This window comes from Schistocerca gregaria, chromosome 8, assembly GCF_023897955.1.
Source record: "Schistocerca gregaria isolate iqSchGreg1 chromosome 8, iqSchGreg1.2, whole genome shotgun sequence".
Classification (NCBI taxonomy): Eukaryota; Metazoa; Arthropoda; class Insecta; order Orthoptera; family Acrididae; genus Schistocerca; species Schistocerca gregaria.
The window spans coordinates 168,276,650-168,289,434 of NC_064927.1; the positions used below are offsets into that span (position 1 = coordinate 168,276,650).

The following is a 12,785-nucleotide window of genomic DNA, read 5'->3' on the forward strand; positions in this document are numbered from 1 at the left end:
GTGGAGAGTTTAAGTACGGTACAAGTCTACAATCTAGTCACGTGTATTTGAATCTCGCCCGCCGCATCCTGCGGTGAAACGTACCTCTAGTGAAACAAAGCGCCCTTTACTATTGAATAGTCATACAAGTCCGAGTAAAACTTAATGTACATGAAAATTGTTGTGTGTCGCCACAGCTCATCTAATTCAACCCTAATGAGTACATATGGGACGTCATCGAACTCAGATGCGCACACCTACTATCATCCAGCTCTAACGACTCCCCGTGAATTGCTGCCAGAGACAGTCAGACTGTCATACGAGGGGCATTCAGTAAGCAGTGCAATACGGTTTTCTTTTCCTCGGCCAGTTTCGACCGAAAAGTGTGGCCCGCTTCAGCCCCTGTAGTATCGTAAAGGTCCTATTGGTATCGGCTATATGCATAGTCTTAACGTCTGTAACGAAGACGCGTTCTATGCAAAGAGGTGTTAAAGAGTTTCTCTTGGCAAAAAAAAAAAAAAAAAAAAAAAAAAAAAAACAGAGCATCACGGGTATTCGTAGGCGCTTGCAGAATGTCTCCGGCGACCTAGCAGTGAACAAAAGAACGGTGAGTCATTGGGCGTGGTGTCTGCCATTATCGCAATAACGTCACGCAAACATGTCCGACGTCCCGCGCGCCGGCCGGCCACACACAGCTGTGACTCCTCAGTGTTGGAACGTGCGGACTGTCACATTGGAGGAAATCGATGGATCACAGTCAAACGCTTCGCTGCTAAACTGGACATCTCTGTTGGTAATGCTGACACACTCGTCCTCCCTCGTTGTGCAACGATCAATTCTGAAGTGTATTGTACTACCCACAGGAATTGAAGGATCGACTTCAGCGTGTTGGACGCCACAAAAACGCGACCGAACTTTTTCTTCCCAGCGACAACGCAAGGCGTCACACAAGTCTATACACCCGAGAGGACGAGCTCACAAAACTTCTTTGGACTGTTTCTCCTCGGCCATCGAACAGCCCACATCTCGCACCTTCCGACTTGCACCTGTCTGGCCCAATGAAGGCTGCACTTTCCAGGAAGCAGTACGTGGATGACGGGAAGATTATTCATGCAGCAAGGCTTTGGCTCCGGCTTCGACTAGTAAAGTGGTAGCACGAGGGCATGTAGGCCCTCCCCCCCCCCCCCTCCACCTCCACAGTAAAAGGTGTACGGTCGTCGCATTGCACGGAGATTATGTTGAAAAATAAGCACCTGTAGCCAAAAGAATGGGGAACAATTGGTGTATTGCAGTCTTGAAAGAAAAAAACCTGCTTTCAGAAAAAAAATGTTGCATGACTTACTGAACGTTCCTCGTGATGAGATGGCTTTTCCCTATGGTTTGATTGTTCTGTACGGTACACTTCAGGTCACGATTTGTCACGTCAGGAAGAAAAGGTTGAGAAAGGTGCCACATGCTTCTAGAAGGGTGTCTTTAATTCAATTGCTCATTGATAAAAGGAGTCTTCATAGCATCAAAACGAAATAAATAAGGACTCAGGTAATTACATCATGTTAACCGTAAATCACACATTTTCTTGAGCCAACATAAATCTTGGAACAGAAGGTAGAATAAGTATAAAATTTATTTCTTTTCACAATTTTTGAGAATTTTACAATTCTTAAATCTCTATGAGCAACAAAAACAATTTGCTACTTATCATTAATAATTAGCATAATTATCAGAGATAATGGCATGGTAAGATGTAAAATACAAGTTTATTATTCAACGTATACATCTGATGGATGCTCAGCACAAAGACAGCGCTCAGAATCATCTGTATACATATTGTGTGTCTGTACGTGTGTGTGTGTGTGTGTGTGTGTGTGTGTGTGTGTGTGTGTGTGTGTGTATAAAAGAGAGAGACAGAGAGAGAGACACAGACAGACAAGGAGAGAGAGGAGAGGGTGGGGGATGATAATTACTGTGACAACTATTGTGGCTATTCACTGCCACCACCAAGGAAGGTTCGTGATTCATTTCTTCAACGTTTCCTTACTGCATCACCCTCTCTGTTAGAAAAGTACTAACGATGAAACTGAAAGCGTCTTTTTCCAATGACGATCTTGATGGTTTTCAATGTATTATTCTCTACATCATGTGAAACACATCTAGAGCTAGTTATTTAGTTTACAGGCGCAGAATATCGATCCACGCTCTGAAGGAGACTGTCACCTTTCTGTGAAAGTCATTGAAGAGTTCTCTCTGTAAACACAGTGTCAATACCTCCAGCGAACTGTGTCACTTGGCTGTGAACGTGGAGAGACTGGAGTGTGACGTTTGTTCCATATGGTCGCCTCGTGCTTCCTTGTCTGCCAGTCCTCTTCTATACGAACAGCAGCCACCACAGAAGCAGAAGTATCAGTGCCACACCAGTCGATATAAGAGTGTAGTGCATTATCTTGAGCCTAAAACAGTTCACATTACCATAGAAATTGAGCCGCAGAATATCATCAGCATAATTGCTCTGCCCATAACTGTTAGTAGTAGTAGCAGTAGTAGCTTTATTCATCCGCAGATCTCTTTTTACAAGGATATAGGACATGTCAAAGTATTTACAAATTTAGACCAATTTCAAGTAAGCTAATTCGTATACACACATATTTACAGACTGCTAGTTAGAGACAATCATTAGATTTACTCCTGGCATACAACACTTTTCTTACAAATAACTTATGAAATAATGTAATGCCACACTGTTCACTCATGTCTCACTATCAGTCACTGCACACACTATACACACATTGTTTCATAACACTTCACTCACTACACACACACACACACATACACACACACACATTGTTAATCTCTGGGTAATTTTCTGTACTACAACTTCCCATTTGCTATCCTAAAAAACTGAGTCAGCATCCCTCCATAATGAATGAGATGTTGAACTCATAAAGAGGAAGAGGTGTTAGTAGTGTGCTATGCATAACTTGGAGGTAAGTATTTCTAGAAAGGAAAAAAGAAGGGAAAAAAGCATAAAGTGAAGTTGTTATGTGGAATGTTGGATGTTTTATAATCATTATTATTATTACTTATTTGTATAACATTTTTTTATACTCGGTTTTATCTAAGTAATCCTTCAATGTATAAAATGTATTGCATAACAGGTACTTTTTTGCTGCCTTTTTAAATAAGTGTATTTTTACAATTTCTTTAATCTCTTTTGGTAATTTATTGTACAGTTTTATTCCTTGGTAGAAAATGCTGTTTTGAGTTTTATGTTCATTTTTTCTTGGTAAATATAAGTTGAGTCTAGCTCTTGTTCCATGGTCATGGACAGAGCTCCTTGTGCAGTAATTACCAATGTCATTTTTGATGTGTACAGCTGACTGGTAGATGTATTCACACGGAGCAGTTAAAACCCCCAGTGTTTTGAACAGATCTTTACAGTGAGCTCAACTAGTATTTTTGGTTATTATTCTTGAGGCTGTTTTCTGGAGTTTGAAAATTGTGTTCATATTTAGTTCGTTTGTTCCCCAAAACAGAATACCGTACCTAAGAATTGAGTGTACATATGAATAACATGTAACTAAAAGACACTGCATATTACACACTGATTATAGGATTCTAAGGGCATAACATGCTGATGACATTCTGTTTGCAAGTACCGTTGTATGTTCACCCCATTTCAACTGAGATTTTCGTATTTATACATGTGTATTACGTAACATGCTGTTTAAGTGACACAACGCATTAACGATCTCTCAATTTTCGTATGACTTTTGATGTAAAATTATCAGGAAATGTGATGTCAACGGGTAAACATGCCGTAGAATAATGGTACATTGATCTGTTGAAATTACTTACTCATATACATTAGCCCTGTCATTTTTTCAATGCTTTGTTGTGTTAAATTGTCAAGAAATGTCACGTCTGTTTCTAAACATGTTAACATATCTTAGAGCTACATATTCCATTGAAATTATATGCTTGTGTACCATTGTCTGGATTTGCAATGTTTTTATTGTTAATTGATATTTAGATGAGGCTAAGGCGTGCTAGGTTCCTTCACTTCCACCCCTAGATAAGGTTCCAAATTTTTGTCTAATAAATTGCACACTGATTTCATATTCTGCTGTTTTAAGACTCGCTGCATACTGCAGTTATTCGTGAGGCAACAAAACCCACAAGAACTTAGGTAAAATAAACTCACAAAAAAGAATTTTGCCAATAAAGCACTTCATCTTGCAAATACCGTCAACAAGTGAGGAAGTTCTTAGCAACTGTGTAGGTAACGCTACATGATTCGTGTGCCTATTTTCTCTATTCATTCGTGAAACTCTCGCTATGTGTTGCCACTTACGTTGCCGTGTCCTAGCGGACTCTAGTGAGACTCCTAAGAACCTAACATGCCAGTCCTACAGCGGACAGAACTGCCAATGCTAAAAATATGAAACTATCTTGAACATTACTGACACATCAGTACTAAACATCGACTAATGATGATACATCATAGAATAACAGAGATATACAGAGACGGGTCTATAGCGAAGTTTCAGCCACTGTTGATTCCCTTTCTTTGTAAGCAACAGCACTTGACAATCGTGTGGTGATTGATGGGACACCCTTACGATGGACAAATCCAGCCTTCTGGAGCCCATAAGACCTATACTGCGTAGAAGCCAGGTCCCTCGAAGCTCTGCTAAATGGAGATAACCAACCTTTTAAAGTGCACGCGACTGGCTGCGACGTTATCGGAAACATCACTCCGTATTAATAGTTTCAAAGACACTGACTCTCAGTACTTAAATCTATTGGGAAATATTGGAAATGTGCTTTGACAATTTACATTTTATAATCCATTTTTAAGAAAGATATTTTAATACATGTTTTGGAGCAGCTCTGCCTCAGAGCCTTTAACTACAGGTTGTACATGGTGCCCAAAATACAAAATATGCCTTTCAATTATTTTCTAGAGTTGTGGTGTGTATATCACGACTGTATAGCTGATCATGATAATGTTACGAAGGCCAGCATGAAATATAGCTTGCAGCAGGCAGCTGAGCAGAATTGCTGTGACAACTGAAGCTAGGAGTGGGAAAAAGATCCTTCTGAATATCCATCCATTACCCATCTGCCAGTGTTCCGTGTTATTGGCCGTCCAAAAACTATTAACTTACAGTATATTTCATTTTCAGTCTTTTTATTTTTCATAGCTCAGCCTGGTTTTAGTTACAGCATCACTGGAATAGAGCGACATTCTAATGAAACGTGCATGCAGGCATCAGCTACTCATTGTAAGTCAAAATGAGATGAGAAAACTTTACAACTGGAGATGCGTTTACGGAACAAAGCGAAAAGCGTATTGTGATGAAAAAACGTATTCTGATGGTAGTACCAGATTAAACCATTTGTGCAGCAGCTACTAATACCACACACACACACACACACACACACACACACACACACACACACACACACACACACGAAGAATTTGGCCAATATTGTTCACGAAATAATAACACACAAAAAACTTCTGTATGCATTTCGATTTGGTTCTAATATGTAGACAGACTGATCCACGAGGAAGGTTTGAGTATCGAATTTAATATTTTTACTCGTAGTAATGATGTGTGTGTAATATAAGCATTAGTATCTGTTCCATACTTAACTGGCGTTTCGATTGACATCTTGTCTCTATGATGGGAGGTGTAAAATGGTCAGCAGGGGGCAGGCGGTGTCTGGTGAGAAAAGCAGTTAACTGACAGCTACGACTACTGCAGAGAGCACAGGAGCTTGACCAGAAACTATAGACTTCATATTATAAATTAGAGTCCCACGTTTCTCTGTCTGTATGTGACGTCTGATCTCAGACACAACTGTAGAGATTTTCATACACTTTTCATCAAGTGGTAGATTGATGGATGATGAAGGTTTGTGTAAATGTTTTTACATATTACATCCAAGTTATTCGGCCATGATACTTGAGCGACTCACGCAAAGTTGGGGCGGGTTGTTTGTTTAACATATTTACGTTACTTGAACTTCATTTCATGAACAGAGCTTGAAAATACCGCTTCAGTTGAAAATTTCTTTTATTATCACGACCAGTTTCGGACTCTCATAAGCGCATCCTCAGGTGTCGCAATTGTGCTGTTTCCCCCCAGCGCCGCGGCGGATGTCATTTCATAAGTCAAAGTTACGTCGTTGACAATGTTAATGTGATGTGATTGTCAAATTTTGCTGTTCGATGTTTGACTATTTTTCTGCTTATTTCTTGGCCATTTTTGAGGAGAGTTCATGGCTTGCTAACTCAGGAAGAAGGCTTTACACTTCCTTGTTAGAAATGAGTGGGTCTAAATGTTCTTCCCGTGGTCTGACTTAACCATAGAAGGCCAATAACAGAGGCTCTAGAGAAGAAATGTTGGTCCCCAAAAAATGGTCCAAATGCCTCTGAGCACTATGGGACTTAACATCTGAGGTCATCAGTCCCCTAGAACTTAGAACTACTTAAACCTAACTAAGGACATCACACACATCCATGCCCGAGGCAGGATTCGAATGTTGGTGCCCAGGACACTACAATTTGTGGGAATAGGTTGCAGTAAACCCTTGTTCCGCGCATTGTTGACACAAGCGGTTTGCTCCTTTGAAGGCAACCTGCAGCTAAGCCACTGCTTGACCCTAGTATAGCCCGCATCTCGTGGTCGTGCGGTAGCGTTCTCGCTTCGCACGCCCGGGTTCCCGGGTTCGATTCCCGGCGGGGTCAGATATTTTCTCTGCCTCGTGATGGCTGGGTGTTGTGTACTGTCCGAAGGCTAGTTAGGTTTAAGTAGTTCTAAGTTCTAGGGGACTGGTGACCGCAGATATTGTCCCATAGTGCTCAGAGCCATTTGAACCATTTTTGAACCCTAGTGTATCAGCGAACGTGAGGAATTTACCTCCCTCTTTACAGATCTAAGAACGACCATCCGCCCTCTGCTCAGCCACCGTGAGAAAATTTGTAGCCTTCCAGTCTAGGTTTTGTAAGCCAGTCAAAGCCATTTTACCCGCCACTGTGTCTCGGCGCAAAGTGGTCGTCCAATGAATGGAACACGGCTAGCAACCGGTATGTACCTCTGTCATGTTAGGATGCATTCTGTAAGGCAAGACTGGAGCATTTATGTAAGTTTCCCTGTATTAACGAAAATAAAGCGAAATTGTCGCTCGTTACTCCTGCTACGGATGGGAGTCCTCCCGTACCTGTAACGATTTTCAAAAGTTTGAGAGTTAAGTGTAGAGAAGGTTAATATCGGAGGGGAGGGAGAGAAACTTCTTGTCCTGGCGCCGAGTAGAGCGCACAGTTGGTGAAGCCGATATAGGCTATCTTAGCCGGTGCGGTCTGGCACACGTTTGCTGAGTTTGGAGTCAGTTCCGCATTTCGCATTAGCTGTGTCTGTTTTCTGAGCAAATCACAATATGCTGAATTTGCTATGCTACTTACTTTGCCGGATTGAATGTGTTGTTTCATGTATCTTGGAGTCGTTTACTTTTCATTTGTAACCTGCACAGATTAAGAAAGCTTGTAGTATTTCCCAAGCAATCTTCCACATAAACGAGGTTGCTCCCCACAGTATCTACGAGGCATCCTTTGATTAAAATGAGCTCCTAAAGAGCTTTGTGGTTCAGTATGTCAGGTGACTTTGTGCTCGTTGTGTTTGAGCAATTTATCAGTCACTTTTACGAGACATTCTATTTGTGCCGTGTGCTCCTGTGATTTGATTGTTACGGTGTAGTGTGTTCGATCTCTTTCGATTCGCTTTGCGGAGCGCGGGTTGGTGCGCCCTCTGGGATTCCGCGCGGGAAGCCGAAAGGGAGTCTCGGGCAGAGAGAGAGAGACGGACCTGGGCGGTGCGACGCCGGAATATCGCGGAAGTGGTGTGGGTGTGGCAGTTGCATTGAGGCCGGCCGAGCAGAGCAACTGGGGGTGCTGCAGTGACTCGCTGTCGTTCATTCTGTGTACGAGTTCAACCTTCCGCACGCTGTGGCTACGGGCTGGCGTTATTATGGCCATTACCTTGTTAGCGGAATTTGGATTAATATTGTTAAAGGTGAGCTGTCAGTTTGATGCATCTTCAGAGTTACAGCGAGACTTCTTTCTGTCGTATTCTGGCTTGCGCTGCTGAGCAGTGAGTGTTCCCACGTCGCGTGTCGAAATATTGACTTGTGCCCTGGTTGATTTACATATGAACTGGAGAGCCTATGTCAGCGCGTTTCCTTAAATTGTTGATGTGTTTCACAATACACTTACTTGAGTGTCTTTAAATTGCATTTCAGTTTCTTACTGAACTTATGTCAGTTAAGGGACGCCCAAATTGTCACGCTAGTCAAGTAAAGCTTAAGTCTACTGTGACACCACTGTTTACTTGTTGGATTACAATTAATTCAATCTTAATCACAGCTAGGAATAATTCAAGGCCAATTGTAAGTGCGTGGTTTTTTTTGTCTTTTTCTCTTAGTCACTTACTGCTGTAGTGGCCAGATATTGCTATACGTCTGTGATAATATTTCCTGTAAGCCTTTGTGCCCGTTAGGTTATCTAAGGTTTAAATACAGTGACCAGTTTGGTAATTTTCTGTGTTTTGTAATAACATTTTACAAGCATTAAAATTTTGGGAAAGGTTTAAATATCATATTTGCAGATTGTTTGATGTTAGATAACTTGTTGATGATGCATGTTAAATCAGCTGATGTACATTTAAATTGAACAAGTTATATTGCAATATGTTGTTACCAGTACCTTGCATGAATTTTCTTGCGTAATAAATTAAATTTTATATTCTATCCTCAATTTGTTGCTCAGGCTTCCACTGCAGCAGCCCCTGTATCCTACTCCCAACCGTATCAGTATTCATTTCATTGAAAAAATATTGTGATTTTAAGTTGGTATGTGTCGAGGTGGTAAAACAAATAAATGACTTATTTTGGATCTCAGAACCAAATTATTCTCCTACAGCTGATCCTGGTTTGGTGACCCTCTAAAAAAATAATTACGGCCAGTTTATCTACACTTCTAATTTGTTTCTCCCATTGTGGCTGTGTTCCGTTGCAATATATTGGTTAAGCTTCCGATCATACGCCGATATTGTGATCATTCGTGTAATTGATGCATAACGAATTGTACTCAATCGTCTATCACGTTGTTGAAGATGTCGTAAGTAGTGTCCCATTGGGTACCTACATGGACCAGAAACGAAACAAAAGATGCGTACATTCAACGACATTCAAGAGAATGTTTTCGGAATGATGTGTCTTATTTTGATCTAGAGCATCTTACAATTTACAATCTGTTCGCTGCTGCTTTCAGTTTGCACGCATTCTTATCTGCAGGAGACATAACACCTGCGCAAGCGTATCAGTGGTCTACTCTAACGGACAGATCGTCAAGAACAGCGTCACCTACCTTCTGTCCACGAGACACAGTCAAAAATTCTGTAATTTGTTCCAGGACACAGATGCTACGTCCGACGATCAAGATTTATACCCCTCCTCACCTTGGACCCTTTTTTCACAAATGTTACTGAATCCCAACCCGGCTACCTCAGAGTTGACTTCCGTTACTTATACGTATTAGCTATCTCAGATATGAAGGCGGAGAGTATCGTATTGAAACTTACCAACACATTAAAAATGTTTATAATGCGAAAATTACAATTGGCATCACCTAGTACTACAGGCAAGACTGGTTAAAGACCGAAGTAACACAAGCTAACACTTAGAGCGCAAAGCTGAAGGGGGCGCCAGAGGCTCCACAATCTTAAGATCCCTATAGATGACGTATCACGGTTTGGGCGCCCAGTTGAGATAAACTGCAAGTACAGTGCGTATCACAATTAGCAGCGAAAATTGACCTGAGTGAAAGTATGCGAGAAGTAAGGGAGAGCAGCTTGAGTGGAAAAACATTCCAGCGTCGGGCCTGTACACAAGAAAGCGTTTAACATCCAGTCGGGGAAGTATTGTTGAAGACGGAATACAAGCTTTGACTGGAGAAGGATGGGACTGGAATTAGTCTATGGCCAACCTCTCATTCATCTTTAAAGGTTCATGGAGTATCATCATAACATTGATTTTCTGTTATGTTGAGAGGTCCTTTATATCTCCGTTTCTTATGGTCCACAGCTTCTTCTTAATGCTACTGTATATGCTTCAGGCCAACATATAGTCCAGGACCAAATATCGCTTTCCTTTTCTATTCCAAACATTCTTCTAAGGCTGCTTCTATAAGCCTTTTCTTATTTCTTAACACATGTTCTATCTAGTTTCTTTTCCTGCTTTTTATTAAACTCAGTAATTATGTCAGCAATTTCACTCTTTTCAACGCTTCCTCGTTCTTCACCCTAAACATAAAACTTATATTTTGTATCGCATGCTACTTCTCAAAAGCACCCAGTCTTGCTCCGTCTTTCTACTTGATTGTCCATATTTCAGCACTATTTACGAAGACCCTCGATACAAAACAATGTATTACACCCCTCCTCAAATCTGCGTACATACTGTCATTGAAGATTCTTTTTCTTACAAAATTCCTATTTCGCCATTGCCATGCCAGTTTTAATTTCTGTGCTCCATTCCTAGTTGCTTGCTATTCTGTTTGGTATATATATATATATATATATATATATATATATATATATATATATATGAAATTTTGCATACGTTCCAATGTTTCTCTATTTGGCATTGCCGATAATCTTTTATTTCAAGCTAGTCCCAGTACCTTTTCTTCCCTTGTATTGATTTCCATTTCAAAGCTCTGCCCATTAGCTACAACGAACCCTAACAGCAACTCTTTTTCGTTCATTCCTAGGAGAATCGTCTGCAAACCTCAAACACCATATTTTTCTTCTTCTCATTATTACCTTCTTATCTTCTATTGGGCAGTGTTCAAACATATTCTCTACATACCGACTAAAAACAGTAGAAGACTTGGAGCATACTTGTCTTGTTCCATTTACTAATCCACTCCAGTTCCTATTTCCTCCTCTCTCTATCTCTCTCACTCACTCACTCACTCACTCACTCACTCACTTACTCACTTACTCTCTCCCTCTTTCTCTCTCTCCCACTGACGCTTTTTGATTTAAGTAGGGGCGAGACTTCAAAAAGTAAGTTACACCTTAATATGACAGTGCAAAATAACCTTCATTTAGTGTTACACTACACTTCAAAGTGCCACAAATACATGACACTACTTCTCCACATAGTCAACAAACCTCTGTGAACAACTGCCAGTGACAATGAAATTCTCCAACAGCCGCGTAACTTAAGATGTTATTTTATTTTATTTTGAAGACTACCAGGTTCAGCATTTCATTGTACCATATTCAAGCCCCCGATGCTTCCTCTGAAATAAACGAAAATGTCATTTAGTATCATAAATCGAAACGGTTGAATTCACGACATCCAAGGATTTTTGGCACTATATGACATTTTCGTTTATTTGGAAAGATGCACATGGGGCCTGAAGACAGCATAGTCAAATGAAACCAGTAGCCTTCAAAATAAAATAAAATAACATCTTAAGTTACACGGCTGTTGGAGAATTTCATTGAAGTTGACAATTACATGATGCCCCCCTGTCCATGATGGACCAACAGAGATTGTATAAACAACCGTTGGAACTTTCTCTCAACCGTCACGCTTGTTGCGCTGTATTCAGAATGTACGAGCACTTCTTCATTGTTGCTGGAGTTGTGGAATATGACAGCCACCGCCTCTGAATGACGAAGTTGGGACATCTCAGTGGCAGGGTGTCTGGAAAAGCAGAATGGGCAGGAGAACCGCAAGAAATGAAGCCATCATTGCATAACGGTTAAGGATGGGCAGCCAAACCTGTTGTGATAACCGAGCTGAAGTGCTGCCACGAGGAAAATTGTAGCCAGCCTGGTTCACATATGTACGCTTTCACTCTCGGACTTTCCTTGGGTGCAACAGTATCCATGGGCGTGCAGTACATCAAGCGATGCGGACTACAGCAGCACCAGCTAATGACTATGAGATGGAGACTACTTGCAAGATGAAGCATCCAGTCACCATCCACAGACGTTGCCACCAGTAGCTGTAGGATTCCATCTGGGCTAAAGTCTGCATGCAGTCAACTTATTGCCTTCATACCAGTGGGTGACTACTTTCTGCTGACAGCCACATCGCTGAGTTTGAGACTGGGCCACCTAGCTGCGCAATTACACTGTTCTCCATCTAGTGTGGGCCTACATTGTTGCTGAACTCAACGATACAAATCTAGTCCTTGGACATGAGGCTATTCGATAACGTGAATGTCCTCATCGTTGGAAAATCTCTCCCCTCCTCCTGTCCCTACCCATCGCCCTGCCCTGTCCCACCCCCGTAAGATATTCTTTCAGCTTGCCAAAATGATGGAAATCGCTTGCTGCAAAGTTTGGAATTGCCAATTAGTATCACCCACACCCATGCAGCCTTGATCAATTGTTGGTACCATTTCACTGTGGCTGGATGCAACATTGTAATTAGTAGATAAAACCAGAATTTCACGGCGAAAATGTGTGCAATTTAGATCTTTCCCTCAAAAGAATTGTACTGCCCCGTATACTTCAACTATGAGGTACAATTCCAGTTCCCACGCCATTTCTGTCGGAAACTGTAGTTCAACTTTTATCCATATCACAGCAGAACTGCGTCTCCCAGAAAACCAGAACTTGTACTGTTTCCTCACAAATCGCCATTACTGTTGCACGTAAGTCAACACATCCCTCACCAAAAATTCTCAATAGCCTCATTGCATCTCTTTTTGTCACATTACTTCT

General features: G+C 41.3%; 1 protein-coding gene across 1 annotated transcript in view; it reads right to left on the bottom strand.

Annotated features, from left to right (window-relative positions):
* Nucleotides 1-1,585: 1,585 nt before the first annotated feature.
* LOC126284874 (fatty acyl-CoA reductase wat-like) overlaps nt 1,586-12,785 on the bottom strand; it is a 234,861-nt gene continuing 223,661 nt past the window's right edge. Inside the window, exon 9 of the mRNA XM_049984114.1 lies at nt 1,586-2,426. Within this exon, the coding sequence (XP_049840071.1) occupies nt 2,345-2,426 (82 nt within the window). The 3' untranslated portion in view covers nt 1,586-2,344. The remainder of the gene's footprint in view (nt 2,427-12,785) is intronic.